The sequence below is a fragment of the Mustela nigripes genome, chromosome 4 (genome assembly GCF_022355385.1).
Source record: "Mustela nigripes isolate SB6536 chromosome 4, MUSNIG.SB6536, whole genome shotgun sequence".
In the NCBI taxonomy this organism is placed as follows: domain Eukaryota; kingdom Metazoa; phylum Chordata; class Mammalia; order Carnivora; family Mustelidae; genus Mustela; species Mustela nigripes.
This window is the reverse complement of record NC_081560.1, coordinates 191215895-191243111: the sequence shown is the minus strand read 5'-3', so window position 1 is coordinate 191243111 and position 27217 is coordinate 191215895. Positions and strand designations below refer to the sequence as shown.

The 27217-nt window shown below is 63.5% G+C and overlaps 1 protein-coding gene across 4 annotated transcripts in view; it reads right to left on the bottom strand.

The window, feature by feature from the left end:
* The window catches only part of INPP5A (inositol polyphosphate-5-phosphatase A), a 157698-nt gene that overhangs the window by 89960 nt on the left and 40521 nt on the right, over nucleotides 1-27217 (bottom strand). For all 4 annotated transcript variants that reach the window (XM_059398882.1, XM_059398883.1, XM_059398881.1 and 1 more), the window contains exons 2-4: nucleotides 20598-20639; nucleotides 3321-3421; nucleotides 1118-1205 (exon numbers count right to left, since the gene is read on the bottom strand). In XM_059398882.1, coding sequence (XP_059254865.1) covers nucleotides 1118-1205; nucleotides 3321-3421; nucleotides 20598-20639 — 231 coding nt within the window. The remainder of the gene's footprint in view (nucleotides 1-1117; nucleotides 1206-3320; nucleotides 3422-20597; nucleotides 20640-27217) is intronic.

The window sequence follows — 27217 nt, the reverse complement described above, 5'->3', positions numbered from 1 at the left end:
CTCCTCGCGTGCATCTGCAGGGCACCCCCGCACGGCTCATTTTGAAACACCAAGTCTCCCGCCGAAAGGAGGTGGGTCAGACGCGAGGACGTGTCCCGCAAGGAGCGGGGGAGCAGGGACCGCCGCGCGATGTGGCAGCTTCGGGGCACAGCAGAGCGCGCCTGCAGAGGCCAGCGCCCCGGGGGACGGGGATGCGGCACACGCGTCGTGAGGATGAGCCTCAGCGGGGAATGCCGCCGCCACAGCAAACCTGTGACGGGAACGACCTGCGCCATCTACGCGGTTCGTCCAGTTTTTAAAAGCCTCGCCCCTGCCCCCCGTGTCTGCCCACTTCCTGTTTCCGCTCCTCCTGGGGTCCCCGTGACGCGTGTGCCAGCAGCCCAGACGCGCCGTCCCGGGCAGGGACATCCCGATGTCCTTCCGCGCTCTGTTCTGAAGGGCTCCCCCCGCCAGGGCCCCCCAGGCACCTGCCCTTCGTACCGCTCCGCGGCACCGGCCCCGCTGTTCACCCAACCGATGCCGTTTGCCGCCCGGCTGTGGTGCTTTTCGCCAGAACACGTTCCGACAGGACGCGAACTAGGTCCTGCCACCGGGGAGTGTGAGGGCTGAGGGTGTCTCTGGGTCAAGGACCGGCTGAGAGCCAGCGGCCAGCGGGCAGAGGCAGGAAGGCAGGGGGTGTGCGGGCAGCACGGGGCCCACGCCGGCGTGGCTGACACGGCGGGCAGGAAGGCCGCGCTGAGCGTGGCAGAGGATGGCTGTGCGTGGGAACAGCAGCAGAGGCGTGGGGCAGCCGCGCGGCGACAACCACGTCAGCCGCGGGAGACACTGCCGGACTGGGGCAAAGGAACTCGCCTGTGCCCTGTGAGCAACTGTTCAGAGCAGAGCCGGGAACAGGAGGGACCCTCGCCTCTGTGAAGAGCCCCGACCGGCCCTCCTCAGCCCACAGGCTGTGCCCTGGTCCCCGTGTTGGTGGCCCCCGCCTGTGGACCCCATCCAAGCCGCTGACATACCAACTCGGGCATGGCTGCCTGTGCGGCCACACCGGCAGGGCGGCAGCCCCGCGGCACACGGTCAGCCCGGCACCGACCCCGACCCCGGGACACGGACGCGCACTCACCGTGAAGTGCTCCTGGGACCTGAAGTTCTCGTCCAGGTAGACGCGGGCGCGGCTGTACTCCTTCATGGCGTCACTGGACAGCAGCTCTCTGGGAGGGAACAGGGTCCTTTAGTGCACAGGCCGCCTGGGACGCGGCTTCCGACCCGCGGCTGTTGGCAGGGACGCCGTGTTGCATGCCACCCTGTCAAGGCCCCCGACTCACAGTGGGGAGGGACGCAGACGGAGGCCCACCACGTGCCCCGGGCAGGTGAGGGCTGCCCATCATTGGCCGGGATCCCGTGATGCCCCGGGGATGCGCGGGACCCAGCAGTGTCTCAGGGACGGGGACGCAGAGGTGCGGGGACCCTGGAAGCTGGGCCTGGGCCTCACACCACCACAGCACGACCCCAGGCTCTGGGGAGCGTCCCAGCTGTTTGCGCCTAGCCGGCTCGGGCAGGAAACCACACTCCCAAATGCCCCCGAGCCCAGGCAGCTGCAGCGCCCCCGTCCCTCTCTGGGGAGGGGCTGCGCTCACAGACTCCTGGCGCTCCACGACCCGGACGGATGCGGGGACCGGACGCGGGGCAGGACGCGGGTGAAGGAGCAGGACAGGAATGAGGCGCGGGGTGGGGGCGGGGACGCACGGCAGGCGGCCCCCCTCCACAAGCCTGCAGGCCCCTCCGGGACAAGCCTGGCTCTTCCCCCGCGGTCCTTCTCACGGCTCCCCAGGGCCCTCTGTGCTCTCAGCGCTGGACTTGGGGACTCGGGGTGCGAGTTTAACATTCGAATTTCTCAATCTCCTTTTGTAGGCGGCGCTTTTGCACCTCCCTGAGAAGCCTGCCCCTGCCCCAGAGCCACGCCACGTGGTCCTGCCTTTCGTCTCGGTGGCGAGTGACCCCGTATTTTACACCTACTCCGTGACATGACTGAGACTCGTCCTCGTGTGCAGCGTGGGGGCGGGGGGACTCGGTGTCCCCTTCTCATGCAGGGACACCAGCGATGCGGCTCACGGCTCCGCAAGTGGCCCGGTGACACGGGGGGGGGGGTCCCCCTGCAGTCTGTCCCTGTGACCTCACTGTGCCCCAAGGTCTGCAGCCCAAGTGCCCATCTCGTGCTTCGTCAGGGTTACTCTGGCTACTCTTGGGGTTGAGCTACACTCCCCTGCTCTCCCACGGTAATCTGAGTATTAAAATTAAATAAATTTTTTTTATTAAAATTACATTATTTTGGGAAAATTTGGCCATTCTTTTAAAAAGATATGCTCTTCAGCAAATTACCCCCCAGTCTAACAACTGAAAACATGGATGGCTTGTGTCCGTCCACAACATCAGGGATCTGAGCAGGACTGAGCGTGGTAACGGCCACTGAAATACCCCTCGGGCCACGCGGCAGGTGCCAGGCTCTGAGCACAGTCCCAGAGGCCTCTGTGGGCATGGTGGCCTTCAGGGACCAGCCTTGGAAGTGAGGAAGCACCATCTCACACCGCAGGAGCGGTCTCAGTGCCCAGAGTCCACGGCTAGGGCATGGACAAGGCCACATCTAGGACCCACGGAGGGCAGGCGCGGTGCTGCCCGAGGGCAGAGAGAGCAGAAGGCAGGCGGGTGCCGCGGCCGCTCCTGCTACCCACAGCCACACAGGGACCCCACTTCTCAGCGTGGGGCCTCACAGGCCTGCTTCTACCCCATGGGTCCACCTCCCAGGACCATGCAGACATCTTGGTGCCACTCCCAGCAGCACCGGGAAGGCCTGTCCTCCACGGGGCCACAGGGCGCACGTGTGGTGGTCAGCACACCTGTGGCTACTTATTCCCAGTGACAAAAATTTCACCCCCACAGATGTCCATCCCCTCCACTGTGACAAACACAGCTGAGAGCTGCAGAACGTCCATGTGTCCGTCCATCAAGGGAAGGCCGGCAACCACCACACCACAAAGATGAGAAGGACGTGCTACCCGGAGCCCGGGGCTGAAGTCTCGAGGCCCAGGGGACTGCTGTCACCTCACAGGTACACACCCCAGGGGCGCGCTGTCACTCTCTGCGCCACCTCCCCCCGCCGGGGGTCCGCTGTTACCTCCTGTCCCCCCGCACCACCCAGCACGGGCACACTCTTACCTTCTGTGCCCACCCCAGCAAGGCAGCTGTTACCTTCTGTTCCCCGAGGGCACTCATCACCCCCCGGGGCGCCGTGTTCCGGGAACGGCATGGCACACAGCGCGGGGACTTACTTGACGAACTTGTCCACGTGGGACATGGAGGCCTCGTAGTTCTTCCCTCCAAACTCCTGACAGTGCAGCGCCATGAAGTGCGGCTTGTGCGTGTGCACGACCTGGGGAGGGAAGCAGGACAGGCCGTCAGGGGCGGGCCGCACGGACACCCCATGTGGGAGGCGGCTGCCAGGACAAAAAGCCCCACAGGCCCGGTGAGGAACAGGAAGCACTGGGAGGAATCAGACACCTCCGTGCGGCCGACCACTTGGTTTCGAGCAACCTCCGCTCTCCCAATACCCAGCACTCAGAATTTCTCCGGAACGTCTTCAAAAATTCAGAGGTGTCTCCCCCTAGTTAACTCCTGTGTCTCAGCACGGAGCACCCGTTTCACCCCCAAGGAAAAAGCTGCCCCGCGTCACCTCGCTGCCGACCCCCGGGAACGTCCTCCACGAAGGCCACAAGCCCCGTGGGCACCCACGTGTGAGGGCACGTGCACACGTGCGTGAGCACGTGTAAGCCAGCGTGTGGCACGCGCACACTTCTCACTGGACTGGGAGTCAGCAGAGCCCACAGCGCGCCCCGCAGGGGCTGCCGCTGCCCGACCCACAACTGGCTCAGGACAACCCAATGCCACGCCCGGCACCCGTGTCCCCGCAGGCCGTGTGGCCCCCCGTACAGCCAGAGGATCCAGGCCCCGGTGGCGGCTCTTCCGCGGGCACGGCATGCTCCGTCCCCAGGGCCGCTGGGCCTTCCGGAAGACGTGAGTGAAGCTCCCAGCGATGCCGCCGGGCAGCGGGGTCCCGTCCGGGAGCCGTCCAGCCGCCCCACGCCCCACGCGGCCCAGCACCGCGGTCCTCCAACCGCCTGCATCTTTGCTCCCCGGCAGCAAACCACGTTGGGCGTCCCGGGGTGACCCACGGGTCACTGAACCTATGTTGACCGGCACCTGCTCACAGAAGGGACAAGGCCCTTGCCGGCCCCACCCCACGGGCACAGGGGGACAGCACGGCAGCACTGGCCGGTGAGCAGCCCGGCCGCGACAGCCCGGGGTTGAGACAAGGACCGGGACTGCCTGGGGCCCACGGGGACCAGGGGGTCGAGGACAGGGAGCAGACATGCAGGGGCCTGTCCCCACGTCCCCAGCTGCCCGTCACACACACCGCACCCACCCACGGCCACCACGCACCTCTCCCAAGCATCTCTTGACTCAGAGAAGGGTTTGCCAAAAACCTGAAAAATGACCTTCCCCTGCCCCAAATGCAGCCTCGCAGAGTCAGGTTCCTGCACAAGCGCTCTGATGTCACCGGCAACTCAGCCTCGGACAGCGCTTCCTGCCGGGACCTGGCGGCTGGCGAGCCATCCACAGCCTCAGGGACGTGGTGCTGCTCTGGTCAGCCCTGACAGAAAGCAGCTGCTACTAGGACACAGCCAGGCGGAGCCCACGGAGCAGCTGGACGGCTGGCCACAGGCGCCGAGGACGCGGGAGCCAGGCCTGTGTGCCGTGCATCGGGGGTGAATGGCCCCAGCACAGCCAGGAAGCAGTAGTGGCAGCCGCCCCAAACTCACGAGGGTGCGGGGCACCCGGGGAATCAGCGCCGTGGGGCTGGGGATGGAGGCCTTCCAGGCTTTGTCACGGCACCTTCCAGCGGGTCCTGACACACCTCAGCCTGCGGCCATGCGGACCACCGCGCCCTCCGTTTCTGACTCCTATCTCTCCGCTTCACTCCAGGTCTTAAACCCCGACCCAGACGCCGGGTGACCTGCCCTGGGACGGCTCACCTGGCCCACGCCGTCCCACAGTGCCACTCGGGAGGCCACGCTGCGGTCCGCTGTGCTCCGCCGGGCCTCCAGGCGCTGAACCAGCCCCACACACAACACTGTACCCCAAGCTGGACTTTAGGGCAGGAAAGACCTATGTTCGATACTTTTTAGGTGGAAAAGATAATGATTTTCCAAATTAAATTTATCATATTTGAATCTAAATTTTAACTGATCACACAGCCAAAACAGTGACTCCCGTGATTTTCTCGGGGACCTTAGTGGACTGTGACAGCTCTGAGCAGTGGCCCGACGACACTGCGGACGGCGAGCTCGACTCGGGTCTACAACGCACCCCTGCACCATGTCTCCACAGCGGGCTCCGGGCACCGACCACGAACCGTCCCCGCTGGGCTTCGTCGCTGGGCGTGACTGGCCCCTGCGCGTGCAGAGACCCAGGTCTGAGCCGTAAACACACTCTGTTCAGCCACCGACACGAGGTCCCGTCCATTTAAACCCGGGCCTGGACTCCTGCGGAGCCGCGCCGTGCTCCAGACACACCCCGAGAGGCGCCGGGCCGGCAGGCGGCAGGCGTGGAGCAGGCAGGGAGGCCCGGACACACGGCGGGGCGCGGCGGGGCCGCAGGGAGCGCGCTCCCAGAGGCGTGAGGGCCCGCAGGAACCGGGCACTCCAGGGAGCCGCCCCAGAGGCCCGGCTCGGCTCAGGTTCCAGGGCTTCCAGTTGTGGCCCACGGCCTCTGCCCTGCGTTACCAGACGGCTCTGTACCCTGCACCCTGACCTGCTGCCCCAGGCCCCCAGGGACGGCCCCTCCTGCACACGTGCCCTGCGAAGCCCCCAGGAGGCCACCGATCCCCTGCTGGACCCCCAGGACGCTTCTCCGCCCTCCTGCCCCGCTGGGCTCACTGACCGCCCTCCATACCCACGTCTCCCAGGACAATAGGCCCGCGCCCCACATCCCACGCACCCCACGCTGGAGCAGCCCACGTCGCTCACCAAGCCCCGGACACGCCTGACCACACGTCGGGATGGACCAGGCCCCTGGGGCTGCCTCAAGCGCAGGCGATGCCCGAGGGTACAGCGGTCCCCAGCGTCCGAAGAAGTCACGTGGAAAGAGGACATGCCGGACGAAGGGTCGCGTGTCATTCGGAAGCAGTTAGTAAACTGATGAGACCGTGAAAAGTTCTAGCAGAGAAGTAACGAACGACCTTGCAAAGAGGTCGGCTGTGAGTGGCGTCTCTCGACACCAGTGGTCATGCCCTGGCCCCCGCAGGCCGCTCCCCGTGCACAGACCCCACCGAGACGGGTCCCACGCACAGGGAGCTCGCCCGGAGACACCGCGCCCTGTCCTCTGGCCGCCGCAGCCGCGGTGGCCGGGAGGAGCCTGACTGGTCACCCGGCCGTGCGCGGTCCCTCCCTGCAGTGAGCAGCTGCGGCCTCAGCCCACAATAGTCCCCGACCACGCGAGGCGACGGGCACCTGCCAGGGACCCCGACAAGCACGTCCGTGCCTGTGGCTCACGATGACACGAGAACATCCGCGTGGTGGCCGTCCCGGGCTCAGGATACTCCTCTGAAAGGGAGATTTTTTTTTTTTTTCATTCAAAATCAGCAAAAACAACATTTAGTCGTGCACTGCACAGGTGTGGGCAGCCTGTCCTCCCCTGGGAGTGACCAGCGGCCATCCGGAGGGAAAACACCCCTGTTCTTCTTGCAGACAGGCTCCCGCAGGACCCCAGAAGGCGGCCACTCAGGGTGGAGGGCGCACCCCGTGGGAGGGGGCTGCTTACGAAGCAGGGAGGTGCAGGGTGTGCAGACCCCCAGGTACTGCCCAGAGGCCACACAGTCCCCTTCGCGCCGCCACAGCCAGCTCTGACTCAAGGACAGCCAGGAGCTTCCTTCAGTCCTCGGTGCATGAAGACACGGACGAGAGAACCCACACGGCTTTCTCGTGTGGGGAGGGTCTCCAGAGACACGGAGGACGACAGGTCTGTCCTCCAGGAGCTTCTCTGCAGACAGATGAGGAGCCACGACAGGACCAGGGCAGAGGCTGTACCGCGAGGGCGTCCCGCTGAGGGGGTGCCAGAGATGGGCACCGCGTGGTCTCAGCCACGTGTGCCGCCTGCGGTCACCAAACTCCCGGAACACGGAGTGGAAGGAAGCCGCCGGGGGCTGGGGCGGGGACACCTCGGGGCAAAGGACACAGGCCTGGGACCCAGCAGCCGGCAGCCCGGCCTGCCGCATGCCCGCGGACCCTGGGGCCGGGCTGAGGCCGGCCTGAGATGCGGCCGGGGAGCCCCAGGTGTGCAAGTCCTGGAAAAGCAGCAGCCGGTCGGAGCCCGCGGCCAGGAAGGGACAGGGCTTGTGGAACAGAAACGAGAGGAGGCGGCCTCGGGGAGCAGCTGGCGAAGGAGGAAGCAAGGAAGGGAAACGGGCCGACGGAGGAGAGCCAGGAGAGCGCTGCGGTCACCATCGCGGATCCCAGGGTCACCGGGACCTGATCGCCGGGTCACTACGGGCAGAGATCACTGGGGACAGACTGGGGCAGCCTGCGCCGCACTTTGCTGGGCGGACAGAAGGGGGTGCTGTCGGGCTGGGATTCTGCACAAGCCTCCTCCCACGGGCTCCCAGGAGCCGACGCTGCAGAACTGCACAAGGTCCAGCCCAGCCCCGGCACAGGACCCCCGGGCACAGTGGGCCGGCCCACACTGCGGCAGAGTTAAATGTACTCAAACCACCATCGAGAGCAGGAGTCAGAAGCACAAAACTCCACCAGAAATGGACCAAAAACAAAAAGAGAAAGAAATGACATGAACCTCAAGGAGGAAATGGAAAAAGACAAAATCCTCATCACAAAGAGGAACCCACGACAAAGCCCCCAAGAAGGGCTGAGTGACAGGAGAAGCTGTGATGAAGGGGAGAGGGGAGAGGGAGAGGGGAGGGGGGAGAGGAGACAGGCAGGGCACTGGCAGGGGGAATGGGCAGGGAGGAGGGGAGAGGCTGGGGGGGATGGTGAGCAGGGGATGGGGGAGGGGGTCGGCAGGGCGACGGGAGAGGGCTGCCGGGCAGGACAGCCACCAGTCCCTGCGGGACCAAGCATCAGATCAGGACTAATGTTTAAAATCGTCATCCAGGGAAACGTCCCCAGAGTAGAAAGAGCTGAGCTTGTGCCTGGGAGGGCGCCCCGAGCCCAAGAAAGCTCACCCACACGGCCCGGCCGCGACACAGGCCGGCAGGTCCAGGAGACCCCAAAGGTGCAGACCCAAGTCTCCAGGGACAAAGATCCACGAGGAAAACCAAGAGGTCACGGTACACTGGTCACAACCAACACGCAAGCCGGGCAGCACGGGCACAACTTCTCTGAACACGTTGGCGAGACCAGACACGAGCCAAGCACTCACACACCCGGCGAGCGTCCTTCACGCGTCGGAGGCAGAAACACAGGCTTCAACGGACAGCAATCGAGGGAGTTCGACCAGAGCGCGCGTGCCAAGGTCTTCGGTGGAGAACTGCGTCCGCGCTTTCGGCTCTGCAGGCCACGCTGTGTACACAGCAACGGCTCCAGTGTGCCAGTGTGGACGTACACACAAGTGCGTGTGCACGCATACACAGGTCCCCACAGACGAGCACACACGTGTGCCCTCCCACACGTGCACAGAGACACAGTGTGACCCTGCCAAGCGCCCTGATGGGACCGCCTGACCCCAGAGTCCGGGCTGGCTGCAGAGCACACGCAGCCCTGTGCACGATCCGAAAGATGCCGGTGCTGGGCCCCCGCGGCCCCCTAGACAGAAACCCGCAGAGCTGAGTGACGGAAACCTAGAAAATGCCGACCGACGGACCACGAGGGGCCGAGAGCAAACCAGTGGGCGCCCAGCACAGGGGCCGCAGCGCAGCCGTGTGGACATGCGAGCCTCCAGAACACGCCACGCCGCCCACCTCGAGCGTGCCAAGTCCACTGTGTGCCAACGACAGCCCCGCAGCGTAATGAAAACGTCTTAACTTCCACCAAGATACTGATGCACCGTGGTCCACGAGCTGTATCAGGAGACGGCGGGAACATCGGAACGCAGAGCCGATATTCAGGGACGTGCCAGAGAGCCTGACCATCTTCGTGGGTGTCACAGTGACACAGGGGACGCTTTCAATTCTTCCAGAGACTCAGGCTGACATGCTGACGCGTGACGTTGTGGTGCCTGGATTTTGCTTCAGTGACTGGGGCGGACGCGGGGCACGTGACAGGCCTGGCTTTGAGCTGGAAACTGAGCGAGGGCAGCGGGCACCGAGGGACAGCGTCCTGTTGCCCCTGCTTCATGCACGTTTTGAATTCACATGATACTTCGCTCACCATGCTCACTGTTTAACTCGGTGGGAGCAAGGCCAGAGACCACCCGCCGCCCAGGGCCCCGGAGCTGGACGGGGACAGGGAGCCCGTTGGGATGACAGGAAATGCGTGCATCCGACTTGCGTCTTCCCTGGTTCCTTAACGGCAGGGCAAGGGGGAAACAGGCCCCAGGCCTCTGGCTGGCAGGCTCTGGGGGAGGGCAGGCGCCTGAGTATCCGTCAACCCGTCACTCAAAGACCCAAGAACTTCATTTTAAAACAGATGTAATTACGGCACATGGTGAGAAACTCAAAATAGCTCGTTAGGAATCCTAATTTTAGGGACACACTGTGGAAAATTTCACCAACAGAAAAACAATGTTTCCTTTGCGAGCGAGCGAAGCTGTGGGTACTTCAGGAGGAAACGTAAGGGTTCCGCAGAGCCGTGAGCGGCCCTGGCTGGGACGCAGGCAGAAGCCAGGACACAGGCTCTGCTCAGCCCAGGGGAGGACGCCAGGACACGCCCTCCATCGTGTGCTCTCACCGATCCACATCGCAGGGCCAGGGCCACTTCTGCTGCCACGTCCTCGTGGGACAAAACACACCCCAGGAGCCAGTGCCCTGGGAGACACGTGTGTCCTCGGGGTCGGGCCAGCAGCTGCCCGGTGCCCGACAGCAAAGCCCCAACTGGTGGAACGTACCCATTTCCACAGCATAAAGGCCCCCCGTGGCCTGAGCTGAGCTCCTGATGTGACGGCACTGAACGTGGGATCCGGGCGATGCTTGGTGACGGGGTTACGTCCCCTGCTCCTGGGCGGCAGCACGTGCAGTACGATTACCAGGATGCGGAGAGCAGGGGTGGCTGCGACCTGTGGTTGGGGGTCACCGACTCAGTCCCGGGGTTTCTGCTCATGCTGCGTGGGGCAGCTGGGCCCAGAAGCAGCGGGTTCTCCGTGGCCTGCAGGGCGCAGGGTGCGGTGGCGGCGTGGGCTCTCCAGAAGGCCCACCTGCTCGCACGGAGTCCTGCTCCATCCTTCCCGGCGCAGACCCCGGGCCTGGTGCCCTGGGCTGCTGAGCATCCACCTCCTGGACGGACGGCCTCGGACGGTTGCTCATGTGGTCCGTGAGGGCGCCGGGAATGGACACCAAGCACAAGCCAAACACAGGCGACAGGTGGTGTGGGTTCGACCCCGCCACACAGGCTGTGGGCACAGAGCTCTGGCCCTTCCCCACCCCTCTGGCAAGGAGCTCAGGGCCCTGGTGATTCCAGGCAGGGACCCCTTCAGGGCCGATGACACAGGCACCTTGAGGACAGGCAGGAAGAGCCCCCCCACGGGGCGGGACAGAGAGCTGTGTTACTTCTGGGCGGAAACATGTCTCGGTAAACAACCTGGTGGTCTCCAGGCCCCAGGCAGGTCCAAGTGAGCAGACGCGTGCCCCAGCCCACAGGGCCTCCACTCAGCTGGGGCCATCCGGCTGTCCTCACCTGGGACAGCCTCAAGTCATGGCCTCAAGTGCATGCTTGCTTCGCCAAAACTGTACCCCCCCCAAAAAAGCCTCTGATAAAGATACACACATTCTTTCATCAGAACGATCAAGGAAAATGTTTTGGAAAAGAGTGAATTAGAAATGTGAGCAAGAAAGCACCTAACCTAAGGCATCGCTACGTGCACACGCACATGCAGCCCCTTCCAGCCCTCCTGCCGCGCAGGTGACCCGGGAGGAAGGCGGCCTCGGGCCCAGGAACGCCGCAAGGCGGCTGCGCCCAGCCCACCGGCCCCTCGTGGGCCAGGAGTCAGCGCCAGAAATAGCAGCAGCCGGCCGCGTTCGGCTTTCTGTGGAGAGAGCATCTGAGTGACCTAAAAAGGAATTACATCCTGCACACGGGCCGGTGGAAGCCCGATGGCCAAGATAAGAGCAGAAAGGGGACGAGAGAACGTCTTGAGAGAAAAGTTACTGCTATTCACCAAGTCTACCTGCACAACACGCTCCTCCTGAAGACCGGGGCGGCAGGGGCTCGGCCTCGCCCCAGGCTCGGGGGCTGCACTGGGCAGGCACAGGGGAGGCCAGGGAGGCTCCCAGGAGGAAGTCCAGACTCGGCCTCCCGCACCCTGACGGGCTGCCTTCCCACGGTCCACACCCCGCACACGGCCACCGGCCGGACTGCCAGCAGCCAGCTGTGCGGACGGCAGGCTCTTCTCCCCACAAGCTGCACACAGACGGCCACACTCCGTGGCCCCACCGGCCGACCGGCGAGGGGTCTCCCAGAGCCTGTGTGAGGCCGGACCCAAGCTCCGCGTTCGCGATGGGTGCAGCCCGGCTGCCGACCCAGAGCTCGGGGCTGAGTCCCCTCCGTGCCTGGCATCGGCTGGGCCGCGCCCACAGTGGACCACAGCGCCGAGCTGTGGCTCCGGGACACTGGATGGGCCGTTGTGCCGCACACACGTGTGCCTAGGTCTGTGCAGCTGGGCAGGAGAACGCTCCTGCTACAGACCCAGAACAGGTCCATGCTTCAATTTTAACAAAACTTGCTGCTTTAGGACATCAAAGCTCTACTGGTCAGTTTTAACCTAGAAAGCGCTTTCCCCCACCCGAGGCAGGAGCAGTACCAGACCGGGTCCTCGGCAGACGCGGTGAGGATTCCCGCCTGCTTCACACACGCTCACTTGGCTTTACACTGGCCAGCAGTGGACACAGCCCCATGGTCACCACTCGAGACACCTCGGCACCCCTCCTGGAAACCCCCTCCCCAGCACCACCCACCACTTCCACAAGGCCCCTTCTTTGAGCCATTTCTGCTTGCAGGAGACTGTGATCCCAGGACCTAAAAGACTCCCAGGGCCCACATCTCGCTCTGGCCTTCCCAGTGAGCCGCCCTCCTCCCCGCCCGGACCCCTAAGGATCATCTCCCCTTCCCCCTCAACCTCCCCAGTGTCGCCCAAGCAATGGTAGGCCCAGAACACCAGTGCGCACCCTCCAGAGCGCCCCCGGGTGCCAGCTGACTCTGTGCCTCCTTTCCCACCTGGGGAAGGGCTCACTTCCCACCGAAGCTCCCAGGGGCGTTGGCACTGACGCAGCTAGGAACCCTGGATCCCAGATCCAGGCAACGGAGGACTCCCCTCTCCTGACGGCTCGCAGGCCCCACCCCTGCCCACTGTCCAACCAACTTCCTCCTTCCTCCTCTGCCCGAATCTGCCCCCGTCCCTGCGGCAGGCAGCAATTGCCCTCGACCCACATGGCCCAGTTCCCTCCTCAGCCTCCTGCCTCCTCCTTCCCCTGCCTACTGCCAGGAAGTCACACCCCAGCCTCTTCCAATGGCTGCCCTGTCGTGGACCCCTGCCCATCCGTCCCTAGCACCCTGCTTCCTGCCCCTGTGGGCTGCCGTGCCCCTCACCCCAGGCCTCCCGACTCAACGGCCAGCTTGGCCTTCAGCACCGAGGGGCTGGGGCTCCTGTCCTGCGGCTTTGTAGCCTCGGGCACAGCTCCTGACCCTGCACACCTCAGTTTTCTCATCTACAGAGTGGGCCTCAGGGGAGTAAGTTCCTAGCCCAGCCGGCGACCTCCTGATCAGGAGGTAAGACCCAACTCTGGGCAAGCCTTTGAGATGGAAGAGAATGGAGGTGCGTAAGGAACACAAACTTACCGGTCACCCGGGACCCCGCAGCCACCTGTCATCCACACGTGTGCACTGACCACAGCTGCAGAGGCCGGCAAGGGCCTGATATCACGAGCTCCTTCCCATGCCCCCACAAGTCGCAGTGGGCACCAGACCACGTTCTGTGGGCCTGAGGCCGAGAGGTGGGGTCTGGCAGTGCCGAATGGGCCCCCAAGGCTGTAAGTGAGGGTCTGAACTCACTGGACCCCCAGGCAGGGAGAGGGCACCGGGGATGGGGGTCAGAGCAGCTCCGAGATCCCCGCATCCACGGCCAACCTGCAGCCCTGTCCATGGGCGGCAGCAGCCAGGCGGGGCCTCTGTCGCGGCGGCAGCAGCCAGGACGCAGGAGCCCGGCTCTGCCGGAGAGCGACAAGGGGCAGCTCACCGCCTCTCTCCCCCCGCATCTGCCACGGCGTTGCTCAAAATGCACCGGGGCAAACTGCAACGGGCCGAGGGGGTCCAACCCACCAGGGTGGCACGCGGGACAGGTGGGAGGAGTCCACTGACTGCCCGGGCCGCGGGCCAGACCTGAATGCGGCGACACGCGGGTTCCCTGACGTGCTACTGACCCAACTTCACCACTTCCTTCCTCCTGTTCCAACGCAACTCCCAGAAAACGTGCTCTTGGGGCACTTGTGGGCAGCGCAGGCTCTATCCCGCAAGAGGGACTCTGCTGGCCTCCTGACGGCGTCCTGCAAACCCGTCCTCATTCGTGAGAAATCCTAAAATCCGCAGGACCCACAGCTCTGCAGAGTCCTCTCTGCAGTGAGTCCTTCAACGACCTGGAACTTTGAAGAGACATCCCGCATAGCACTCTGCCCCCCCAGTCCACAGCCCACGCAGGACCGGCTTCAGGGGTGGGCAGGGCCACCGGTCAGGGCACGGGGGTCCAGGCGACATGTCAGTCCGTGGTTCATGGTGGCCAGCCGTCCCGAGCCACGGGCCGGGCAGCATGCACCACACGTCCCCAACAGTAACCCTGCCGTCCCTCCCAAGATCTCGGGGCACAGCTGGCTCGGTGACGACCGCCGCCTGCCCGGAGCCACACAGCCAGGTTGGGGGCGGCCCGCGGAGGGGGCCTGGCTGTCAGTCCCTGCCGTCTCATCCCGGGGAGGTCAGGAGGCTCACAGCTCCGGGCTATGTCCACAGACGAGGCACCGTCACCGGCCCTGCTTCCAAGCTTCTATTTGAGAGTAACTTCTAGAAAAGCACCGTCCTCGCTCCCGGAGAGTGCCCTGGGACCCGCGGGAGCGTGACTCCGCACCAGCCACAAAGCCCCCGGGTCACACAGACGACGGCGGACCGTCCCTCCCGCAGACCTGCTCTCGCAGGCCGGTCCTTTCCTTCTCTTGTGAATGGGCTTTAAGGGCACTCAAGAAGTCCGCCTGGTTCGAGGTCACAAGGACTTTCCCCTAAGACTTCCAGGACTTTTATCGTTTTAAGTCTTATGTTTAGGTCCACGGCTTACCCTGATCTTCGTGACAGGGGCAGAGGACGGACAAGGTGCGTCCGCGCGGGGAAGGACACGGCCGCTCTCCCGGTTCCGTCCGCTCAACGCGCTTCTCTCTCGTAGCTGCGGCCAGCCCGTGTCCGTCGCTTGGCCGTACTCCTGGTTTATTTCTGCATCTGTCTTCCGTTCCACTGACCTGTCGCTGTCCTGCTGTCCTGCTGCAACTCTACTATGTGTCTCGGAAGGAGAAAGTGGGAGCCCTACACGTCTGGCTCTCCTCGTTCCTTGCTTTCCCCATATAAAATGTCAGATGTATTTCGCAGACTTCTGCCAAAACGGCACGCGGCGATTTCGAGGGGAACGTCGGTGAACGGGGTCTCCGTCGGCGGGGAGCCAGCGCGCCCGTGTCAGGGAGTCTCCGCGCCACGACGAGCAGGCCGCGCCTCTCTGTCTCTTCCTGTCGTGTCCGTGGGTCCCGCGGGTCCCGTGGCTCAGCGCTCAGCGGCTCACACGCATGGCATCCGCACCACAGCCCACGCCGGCGTGACCGTCATGTCCCGTGTGGCGCGTCCAGCTGGTTCCAGTAAAAAGGAAGATGCTTGCGCACAGCCCTGGACGCTGTTGTCCACGCGGCCACGTCTCCGTGGTTTCCTCACGGCCCGGCAGCTGGGGGGGCGCCACCCGCACGCGGGGTCTCAGCCCTTCCCTGGCGTCACCCGCACGCGGGGTCTCAGCCCTTCCCTGGCGTCACCCGCACGCGGGGTCTCAGCCCTTCCCTCCACATCCTTGTCTAGCCTCTGCCCCTGCCAGGACCCTCGGGACCACATTGGGCGGGAGAGGGGCCGCCAGGAGCCCTTCCCTCCCCGGCGGCTCTGCGGTCAGCTGTGGGCTCTTCGCAGGCTGGGGAGGGCCCGTCGGTCCTCGGTTTGCTGATGGTCTCCAGCGGAAAGCTCTAGGATCGGGCCTGAGGCTTCGTCGGCGCACGCGGAGATGACGGGACGGCTCGTCCCCGTGAGTCACCCACGGATTTTACGAACCGACCCTGACTTCCTCCGCAGGTGACGAAGCACTAACGCTGTGACGTGTGTGCGCGTGTGCACTGCTCGACGTGGCAGTGTCAGAGCTCTCTGCTCTGTAGCTGTCCCGCGGGAGACACGGGCAGGTACTCACGCCTCCGCCTGCCGTGGTCTCGGGTGAGGGAGCGTCCCCTGGGCTTCCTGCAAGTTTCTGAACTACCGTGACTGTTCCTTGCTTAAATGTTGGACAGAACTTCCCAGGGAAACCACACAGTCCTGGAGGTTTTGTCGGAAAATGTTGGCAAATGTTAGTGGAGCAGAGAGTTCACTTATCTCTTCTTGACTGTAAGCTCTGATGCTTCATTTTTCCAAAAATATGTTCCTTTCCTGTAAGTTTTCAAGCCTATCAGCATACAGCTGGCCCCCACAGTCCCTCCGTATCTCTTTAACACCTGCCAGATTTTTAGTGATGATGCCCCCCCCATCAGACTTCTGAAATGGGTGCTTTTGTCTTCTACCTTCAGAAATTAGATGTAGAAAAGCAAGTTAAACCCAGAATAACCAAAAGAAAGGGAAAACTTAAAAAGCAGAAGTCAGTGAGTGAGAAAACAGAAACACAACAGACATCCTAAAACCCAGAGCAGGGTCTCCGAGATCCATAAAACTGAATCCTGTAGCCACACTCCTGACTGGTTTTCTCCTCCGCAGGGTCCTCTTTTCTTGTGTCCTTGCCCACCTGGTGGTCTCTGGTCGGTCTAACAGTGACCCTGCAGCCACCTTGCTAGGCACCCCTGGCCAGGACACCCCCTCGGGCAGCAGGTGGGGTGGCCGCAGGGCAGCTTTGACCCTCTCCAGACTCACCATGCAGCCTAGCCTGGGGCCTGATGTTTGAAGACCACAGTCTCACAGGTATTTCCCAGTTTTAATTTGTTTAAGGTGCAGGTTTGGTGCCCGTTCCTTCAAGCTGCCTGGAAGACAGCACTGTTTATCACATCACTCTTACCGCTATTGTCAGGAAAACTCCAACAGCAAACAGACAACGTGTCTGCTCGAGATCCCTGACCTTTCTTATCACGGAGCTGTTCCACAATTCAGCGAATCCTAAAGGCTGATAACAACGCAAATACTCCCACCGCGAGAACCCCGAGTCTGGTGGGAAGAACGGATTCCTGCTGCCTGGTGTTCCTTTCTTAGGCCAAGTCCCCGGACGCTTGGAGAGCCTGGCTTTGCTCTGTGGAGTCTTGTTTGAAGCAGGTCTAAGGTCTTGCTTTTTCTCCTTCTCTCACTAATAAGTACTTACTACGGGATTCCAACACGTGCTCGATTTAGGTCTGTAGGAGAGATGTGTAACTGCCGTAAAATTTATCCACGGCATCTCAGCAGACTCGAAACCACCCAGGAGCCCGTCGACAGAACGACGACTTAAAATGACAGCCTGTCCAGCTAACGGCACACTCCGAAGCCAATGAAGCAGGTCGTGTGCACTCATCTGCACGGACGTCCCAGTTTGCCGAGAAAAGAGTGAGCCGTGAACATCCCCGTATCCGTGACCTGCTAGGGGCTGCCCCACTTCCCCGGGCACGTGCCAGTGAGATGCGCTGGACAGGGAGCAGGGTGCTGAGCTGTGTGCTCTCTGCCTTGTGCAACCGAGAAAGACGCGCTGACCACACACGGTGCGGCACACGCACTCGCAGGTCTCGGGCAGAGGGAGCAGGACGGCTGCCGCCAGGACCGCACCTGCGAGCACGCCACCGCCACAGAGGGAGAGGAGGCCCACTGACGGCCGGAAGCCTCACCTGCGGCTCTGAGAGTTCAGGGCAGAGCCGGCCCGCAGGACGGCCGCTCCGTCAAGAGCCATCCTGAGAACCCCAGCCCCAGGAGGCCTCCTCCTTCCCAGCACCGCCCCTGGGCTGCCCGGGGGGCCTCCGGCTGTCCCTCGTGTGTGACGGACACTCCCAGGACAGGGGGTCTGGCTCTCCTGCTCCTTGCCGGGGAGGTGCTGCCATCACGGGGAGGTGGTGCCTCACGGCCTCGTCCAACCCTATTCACCCCCAAGAGGCCCCACTTCACACCCTTCCGCGCAGGAACGTGGCGGGAACACAAAGCTTGAGGCCCAGGCAGCTGTGGAGCCCGTGTCTCCGGGGGGAGACAAACACATCAGTACCCGACAGACTCGGACTGCGATCCGGACAGCGAGGACGAGTGCACGGAGCACGGGGGGGCGGGGCAGGAGAGGGACCAGGAGGGGCCTCTGTTGGGGAGAGTGGGGGGGCGGGGGGCCGGGGAGTGGGAAGGTGGGGACGTCCAGTTAGAGCAAGCACAGAGGACCGAAACACCTGGTGCGTCTGGGGACAGAGCAGAGAAGGCCACAGACGGACCCTGGGCTCTCACCCAGGGGACAGGAGCCCGAGAGCCACCGGACCTGAGCTGTGGTCTCGGGGAGCACCCTGCTGCTCGCAGAGCACAGAATGGGGATGTGGCCGGGCCCTGGGGGAGGTTCTGGGTGGACCAAGAAGGGGGCACAGAAGGGCTGGCTGCCATGGGGGTGGCGAGCACAGGGCCCGGCTCCTGGACTGGGAGCCTGTGCTCCCCAGCAAGGGGAGAGTCGTGTCACCGGCCCCAGGCCCGGGGCTGTCTCGGGGAGACCGGACAGGGAGGGGCACGAGGAGGCCAGCTGGGTGACACCAGGCTGCGACCCTCTCTGCTCTCTGCGCCACAGCGGCCCTCAGGACTGAGTCTGAGAGGCCTGGTCATCAGCAGCGTCCGAGGCTCATCAGAACTAACGGTGGAAACCCCAGCAATATTTTCTCCCATTCCCTGCACTTTTACGGAGATCGGGGGTTACAGACAAAGCAAAAATTAGTCCCTGGGTTCTAAAGGCACGAATGCTGGGTTCAGTTCCTGTGTCTATAAAAGCAGCGTATCAGACGCTGTGTCAAAAACAACATAACTGCGTAATGGGAACTCTAGGGTTAAACATTCTCTTTAAGAAGGCAGGGACCCGCCTTGGCCCCCGGCAGACCCGCGCCCTCTCTGCTCCGGCCAGCCCAACAGCTGGGATCAGCGGCCTGATCACCCCAGGGGTCCGGTCAGCCCCACGCGTGTCAGGGGACTTGCGGTAAATTCTTACAAGAATCATCCCTGAAAGTTCTCTTCCTTCTACAGAGACTTCTGCTTATAAACCAGGACAAGCCGCCCCTCCAACCCGCACACCGCCACGCATGGTCCTTTCTCTCAGCAAAGGCTCCATACTCCAGGAAGGCCTCCAGGAAGGACACCCGGGGCTCTGGGAACAGAGCCTGAGGGAAACAGCAGGCCGTGTGCCCCTCTGGGTTCCAGGTTCTGGAAACAGCCTGACACAGCTCGCGTGCAGCGGGAAGGCTCAGGAAGGGGGGACACCTGTGGCCTGCAGTTTTCCAGGGGTCAGAGTCACAGAAAGCCCAGCTGCCCAGCCTGGACTCACTCGCAGACCACGGGCGGCCTGGCTGCCTCAGCACACCCCAGGGACCACGACATCAACAGAAGCAGAAAAAACTTGCAAATGTGCACTGACCTTCAGCTTGGGGCTATCGGGCACTCTGCACACCTCCCAGCGCAGGGCCACTCATGGGCCCCTCCAAGATGTGCACCTAACAGAGATCTCAAACTCTGCCCCTGCCTTGGGGAGACCAACAGGGGCTCAGCTTCATGGGCAGCTGCTCCAGCCCAAACCGACACAGGCCCAGGGAGCCCGGAGAGCAGGATGGGGGGCGCCACAGGCAGAAGGGCCCCTGAGCCCATCCAGAGCCCGAGGCTGGTGTTTGGCCAGGAAGGGCCCTTGCCTTCACCCACTGGGCCGGCTTCTTGCCAGCAGCTGAGCCCCGTGGGCCGGGGAGCGCTGGGCAGGGCAGAAGGCTAGCGGAGGAAGGGCTGAGAGCCCACCAGCCTCTGCCACGAGCCTCCCAACAGCCTTCCATGTGCCCATCCCAGAAGATGCTCCCCCCAGAGCTTCCCTCACATGTGGAGGACCTGCCTCCTGTCCCCGCCAAGAGCCAAGCACCACTCCTGGCAGACAGTATGTGTGGGACGGACGAGGGAGAGGCCCCACCTCCAGACAGCCCGGGAGGGCACACCTTGCGGGGCACAAGGGATGGAAGCGTCTGCCCGAGGCTCTACCCTCTGGGTGCCTGCTGTCCCCAGCAGAGTGGGACCCGCATCTGCCCCACCCGCCCTGCACTCTGAGCCTCTAGCACGTGGGTCCCACGGCCACCCGGGACCCCCGGCAGGGACAGCAGGCCCTGGAGCAGCCCACTGGCCTGCTTTCACAGGCCCAGAGCCTGGACATTGCCAGGAGCAGGCAGGACACAGCTCAGTGGACCCGCTGCTATGCCGGCCCCTCCGCCCCTCAGACCTCAGCTGGCCGGACCCCGAGGCCAGGGGGAAGGGAGACCCAGGCCTCCCCCAGTATCTCCTGTTGTGTCCTGCTGCCAAAACATTCCCACGGGCTCAGCAGAGATGCCAGCGGGTAGGGGTGGCCCCGCCGCCCTCCCCCACCTGCGCCGTCCTCTTCCCGGCAGGTCCGGCCCCTCTGTCCCAGCCACACCGGACGCCCGGCCACTGGGCTCCTCTCTCCCACAGGTCTGCCCGCGCACCCCACCCCCACCTCAGAGCAGCCTCGCCAATGCCCCCCCAAGGGTCCCAAACACAGACACGTCCCGAGCCCAACCCCAGCCACCGATGCGTGACTGGCCTCGGCTGGGCCCTCGGTCTGGAGCACAGCTGTCTGACCATGGCCCTCCGTGTGGCTTTGCCGCCTTTAATACGCATCCACAGGACCATCCGGAAAGGTGTCCTCGGGTCTCCAGAAGCTTTCAGTGGCCCCCCCTCCAACAATGCAGAGACCCCTGCCCGGGGCCTTGGAATCCGGGCCGGAGGAGGGGGATCTGGCAGGAGCCTCGGAGGAGGAATGTGACGCCCATCACCCTCAGCCCCGGGACAGCCCAAGCCCAAACGGTTTGGACAAAACGCGGCTCCCACAGAAACAGCCCTCACGGCAGAAACACCGGGTCTGAGAGAGCAGCCGCGAGTACTTCTTACCTGATAAAACTCCCGAAGCCAGTTCTTCTGCAGGGTTTCCGGCTGTAAATCAAGAAGGAAAAGAGACCGTCAGACCACTGGACAGCCCTGAGGAGCCACGAGCAGAAGCTAATGGTCTTCACCGAGACCTGCCGCAGGCCTCACAGTGCGGCACACCCCACGGGGGGACCTCCCGCCCCCAGGAGGGAACCCAGCTCAACAGGGCAGGTGCTCCCAGGCACAAAGCTGTCCAAGCGACAGGCAGGCCCCGCAGCACCCACCCCTTCACTCTGCTCTGTCCCCACGGGGGTCACAGGAGGGACACCCCACCACCAGGCCGGGGTCTGCCACGGGACGGCATAGCAGGTACTGGCCTGAGGGGAGCCTCTGTCCTTAAGGGGCAGGGTTCCAGCCACAACCCTCGGGCCGGCTTCCAGGACGAGGCAGACAGCAGCAGGGACCCGGGGGGTGGGCTCCAAGCCCCAGGTGCTCTGGGGAAAGAGCTGCCCAGAACGCCCAGTGTCTCCCACTGCGGGTCGCGGACAAGCGGCCACCAGCCGAGAGGGCACGTGCCCACCCCACCCCACCCCACCCCAACCTCGGACACGGCCCTGAGAGGAAGCGTGGGGCGAGGCCAGGCAGGAGCGTCCGATGGTCTGCGGGACGGCTGCTCTCTGAGGCCCCGTGCACCTGACCCAGGTGCGCCGACGCCCGGATCGTGCCGGGACACTCACACCACAGTTCAGAGCACGGAGCCGGCCTCAGCCCAGAGGTCTCTGCTCGGAGCCCAGATGCCCCACAACCTGGAGGGCAGCTCCTGTGGCTGAAGCGCAGGAAGACGGAGCTAAAGACCAGGTCGCGGGGGACGGAACCTGGCCGCGCAACGAGCGCCTGTGGGCCACAGGAGGGGACTTCGGAGGCTCGCCCACCAGAGACGGGCCTGGACACCCACCCACGGACGAATGGATGAAGCGAGCGTCGTCCATCCACACAAAGGACGATGGCGGGACCCTAAAAAGGAACAAAGCCCTGACTCCAGCCACAACATGGGTGAGAGCAGCCGGACGCAGGCAGGACCGTGGGTTCACGCTATGGACAGCCCACGCAGGCAGAAAGCCGACTGCTGCAGGCCGCCAGCGCTCCTTGAGAGTGACAGAAACGCTCTAAGGACCACGGTGGTGGCCGCACAGCTCCCCCACGGGCAGCACCGGGCCACAGCCTGGAGAGAAGCAGCGCTGGCCCACGGCCACCAGAAGAAGAGGACTCCCAGGGCCAGGGACACACACCCAGGAGCCAGCAGCCCCTGCCCAAGCCCAGTCCAGTCTTGGTGAGGACACGCCAGGGTGACCACCACCTTTCACGCCTCGAGATGAAGGAGAAGAGCCAGCTGCGCGACTCGCAGGACAGGACCCGGCTCCCGCGCCACAGCCGCCGCGGCTCCGACAGCACCTGGGACTGGGGAGCCGACGCGTCTTTTCCCGCCACCCCTTCTCACAGGGAGGCTCACAGCCGCCGCACTGACTTCCACGTGTTTAAACTTAGTTTCAAAGCTCAAGCCAGAGATCAACAATGAAAGCGCTGCGCACACCGTGACGACACGCTCACCGCCGTCACGATGGGCACCGGAGAGAGAGGACGGTCACGGAAAACGGCTTGTGGGCTGTCCGACAGCTGCAGAGCAGCCAGAAAGAGAGCCACGGTTCACACGCGCCCCACTGCACGCACGCCTCGCACACACACACGCACACACGCATATGCACATGCTCACGTATGCACACGCACACACACGCACACACACACAGAGGCACACACACCTGCTCAGAAGCCCCGAGGCCCCGGGGCTGGACAGTGCAGATTTCAGAACGTTTCCACCAACACAAGGATCGGCACTGCGGAGCACACCCCTCCGTGGGGACAGAAACGCGCTAGATCTGCGCAGTCCAGTCTGTGCTTGCAGAGCGGCCAGTGTGTCTGAAGAGCTGAGTTTCCAAAGCGACTCAATTTTAAGCCGTGACGTAGTCGGTGATGTTCCCGACAGCAGCTCTGGGGAAGAAGAAGGGAAGCTTCGAGGTCCCTGCCACGAAGTAAACGGGCCGCGGATCATAAGCACGGCGAAGACCACAGCCACAAAAAGGGGAGCCACGTCCCGCCTACGCCACGAACGGACGTCAGTGCGAACATGGCACGTGAACGACCGACTCGCCACAGCCGGGCGGGCCGCTCCACAAATGCACGGACGGTCCGACGCCAGGGCAGCCGCAGATGCAGGTTATGGCTACAGGTCACTGAGAGGGTCAGGACTCCGGTCACAGCTCGAACGGCGGCGGCGTGCGAGTCGCACAGCCGCCCTCACACGGACTTCTCCCACATCTGCCAGGGAGCGGGAGCAGCCTGCAAACCACCGCCCCGAAGTCCAGAGACACGGAACACGAGACCGGCAGCCCAGACCCGCTCTCCTGGAGAAGACGCTGAGCCAACGGGAAGACACCACCCGTCACTTGAGAAGCGGCCGGGAGCTGAGTGCGGACAAGGGCTGAGAGGCTCCCTGGGACCACGGCTTCCAGGACGGCCCCCCCGTGTTGTAGGTTTTACCCCCAGGCATCTCAGCAGGAACTCACTGTCCAGATCAGACAAGGATCCCTGGAGAAAGACCCTCTCTTGGCTCCGGCAGGGGGATGGGAGGAGCAGCCACGGGAAACACCCTGGGAGCTCTGCACACCACAAGCCTTATGGGGGAAGAGGCTTCACCAGCACCTTAGCCCGGCCCTGGAAAGGGTGCTTCCTCCCACGCTGCCTGCCTGGCATGTGGAAGGGATGGACGAGGAGCAGCCACGTGTGGGGGGGAGCCACGTGTGGGGGCACAGGACAGAGACGCAGGTGCACCAACCCTCCAAGCCTTAGTCACAGACTGTGGAGCACTCCCTTCCCCTGGGCCACACCCCCACACCAACAGGGCACTGGTGCAGTGGGGCACGGCCAGACCACCCCCAAGGAGTCCTGGGAACATGTCCGAAGACGACATGAGGACCCTAACACCGCAGCCATAGCACACACCGAGCACGGCCCAGAGCCACGCCACATCAACGGAAGGCCTCCCGTGGCCTCAGCAGCTCTGACCTGATTCTTTGGGTCCAGCTTTTGGCAAGAAATTACAAGGCAGACTAAAAGGCAAGGGGCAAGTAACAGTATAAAGACAAATGCATCGGTAATGACCCAGATTTGGGACTGTCAGAAGGGGATTCAGAGCAGACTACAGGCTCCGATGGAAATTGTGGACAGCACAAAAGGCAGGTGAGCCACACAAGCAGTGCGACAGAATCTCTAAGACAGGCCAGAGCAACTACTAACATCAAAACCACGGTAGCAAGAATGCTGCTGACGGGCTCATGAGCGCCCTGGACACGGCCCAGGGAACAACCAGCGAGCTTGAAGACACGTCAACAGAAACTTCCAAGACAAAAACACTGAAAAGAGATCCAAGAACCTAGAGACAACCTCGCATAATGCAGGCATCAGAAGAAGACAGAAAAAACTGGAAAACACTGCTGAGGTACTCAAGGCGGAGAGTTTTTCAAAATTAACGGCGAACACAAACCACAGATACAGGAAAGCTAGAAGAACACTTGGTGGCTTAAATTCCAGCAAAGCTCCTGCAGGCACACAACGTTCACCTCGAGGAACGGCGACAAGGCACGTCTGGGAAGGAGGAAAAACAGAGGCACATCGAGGCCACCAGGAACGGGGACACCGAGGCCACCAGGAACGGGGACACCGAGGCCACCAGGAACGGGGACAGGTGTTCCAGCACCTTCTGCAAGCCACGCAAGGAAGGAGAGAGTCACGGGGACGGGGAGGAAGCCCGCCAGCCCAGGACTCCGCATCCCGCCAACGATCTCCCCAGAAGTAAGGAAAAATAAAGATATTCTCAGATAAACAAAACTGAGGAAATCCGTCACCAGGAGACCTGCCCTAAAAGTAATGTTTTAAAAAGTTCTTCGGAGACAAGGAAAATCATACAGGTCAAAACTGCTGATGTGCATGAAGAAAAATGGAGAAGAAATGAATGCAAGTTCTCCAATAAAAGTCTGCGACCACGAATGATCAATCAACGAACAGGGAAGTGGCTGTCAGGTCCCGCGGGCCGCACACACGCCCCACCCCGTGTGCACAGAGAACCCCTCCCCTGGGGTGTGGGCGCCCCTGGAAGCGATAAGATGTCACTCCCTTGATCATGTCACGTCTGTGGCAAAGGTGGAAGGGTTCTGCAGACGTAATTAAACCCCGAGAATAGCTGGCCTTAAGCTAATCAAACAGGGTGTTGTCCTGGGTTGGTCTGACCTTATCAGACATGAGCGGGCACCTTACAGGAGACTGTAAAGGTCGCAGATGAGCAGGGGACTGGCTCTCGCCTGCGGGAATGGCCTGCCCTTGGTCCCACCTCAGCAAGGAGATGACGTGTGCCAAACCCAGGGGCGCTCAGGGGCTCATGGCCCTCCTGAGATCGCAGCCGGGAGGGCCCAGACGCCCCCCCACAGAGGTGAGAGAGACGCAGTGCTTGTGCTGAACCACAGCCTGCGGGACTCGGTCCCACGCGCAGAAACGAGCACGTCCTTGGCCTCGGATACAGGTGCAGGACGGGCGCAAGGGAAGAAAATGTCACGAGAGCAACGATCACAGTGACGCGTTTCACCCTCGGATTTCCCTGTGGCGTCAGGTCTCCGGGGAGGTCCAGTTCAAAACCGTGCCCTCGCAGTGAACGCGCCGTCCGACAGGCTGTGGGAGGTCCAGGATGACGGACCTGCACCGCACACCTGCTGGCGGGTCCCCCAAGCTCGGCACAGCCCCCCAAAGTTCACGCTGGCAAACCCGGACTCGGAGTCCACACTGCGTGGCTAAGAAGGACAGCACACTCAGCCGCAGTGGGGACCCCGCGCAGGACAGAAGGACAGACGTCACTCGGAGCGAGAACGTGCGTGCGGTCAGCTCCACGAAGAACTGATCTTCCTAATACCAGACAAGTCCTAAAAGATTTGACAGAAAACAGCAGGAGAAAAGATCTCCAAGTTCCCTGACATGTGTGAGAACATGTTCACCTTCTTTCCAGACCGGAGCGGGCCAGCCGGGAGTCCTGGGTGGGGCAGGGAGTGCCCGGCGTCTTCGCTGGGCACAGCCGGCCGCACCCAGTAAGACAGGCAGGCAGAGCTCCCGGCACCCTACAGGCAGGTGGTCTCGGCACACCGCCGGGGCCCGTGGAGGCAACGGGGCGCCGTGACTGCAGACGGACGCAGGCGCCTTTGTTCCCAGGGAGATGCTGCTCCAGTGACAGCGGCAAGCGCTCGGGGGGGCGGGGGATCGACCTGCTTTGTGACACCTTTACAGCTGTCAGGACGCTCCAACGATCTGCGAAGGACCCCTCCCCTGCCGCGGGCCCCGCCCGGTGGGGGGATAGGGTGGTGCGGGGCCCCGGCAGGACACGAGCGGGGGCTACAGTGCAGCCTCGGGGTGCGGCCCCAGACCCCCAGCAGCCGCCTGGCCTCTCGGCGGACACGCCGCTGCTACCTCTCTCCGTACCCGGCCAGGGCCGAACCCACAGACCCTGTGGAGGCTCCCGGGTGTCAGCATCACAGACCCCCCCCCCCCCAGCACCGGGGCCGGGGCGCACCCCACCCACCCTGGCCAGCAGTGCCAGCCACGGCCGTCCCGGCGCCCCTTGGAGCAAGGCCTCTGCTCTCACTGAAACCGGCCCCTGCCTCCCGCACACCCAGGCTCTCCGCCGCCAGCCCCGGCTGCACCCCTGGCCCGAGGGCAGCCGCGGCTGCCCCCTGGGCCCCCAATCATCCTCCGACAGACTACAGAGAAGAACTCCGCTCATGGTGCCACAGGGAGGCCCGGAATCCAAACCCCAGCTCCCCGCAGGGCAGGGGAGGCCCGGCTCTTCCAGCCCAGGGCGCGGGCAGCGGCAGAGGGGACAGCGCCGTCCTCCGACAGGACAGAGACGGAGCCAGCTCTGGGAGTCCCCTCCCCACGGCACACCATCCCGGGACAGCCACCTCAGTCAGGAACCCGCAGGGACGCCTGCCGGCCACGCCGGGAGTTTCCGAACTTCCAACGCCTTTCTCGACTCAGAGAACCTGCGAAGTGAGCACTGCGCTTCCCGGTATCCACAAAATCAGGCAAAAATGCATGTGTTCAAACCCATGAAATCCAGCAAATGCGCACCTGACCGCCGAGCGCGTGAGCCGCGGGGCGCCGGGAGAGCGCTGGGGGGGCGCGAGACGTCAGTCTCAGCCCATGGGGAGGCCGCAGGCGCCACGATGTGGCCGGCTGCGCGACCGTCACTCTGCACCCCAACCCCCGCCCCCCGCCACACCACAGGTACACCTGCCCCAGGAGTGCCACCCTGCCAGTCCTGGCCGTCCTCTCACGGCAGAGACCAGCTTGTGCAGAAAACACAGGGACCCTCCCCATCGCTCTCACTACCCCTGCGTCTCTCACTGTGTCTGTGTCTCTCACCGCGTCTGCGTCTCTCACTGTCTCTGCGTCTCTCACTGCGTCTGCGTCTCTCACTGTCTCTGCGTCTCTCACTGCGTCTGCGTCTCTCACTGCGTCTGCGTCTCTCACTGTCTCTGCGTCTCTCACTG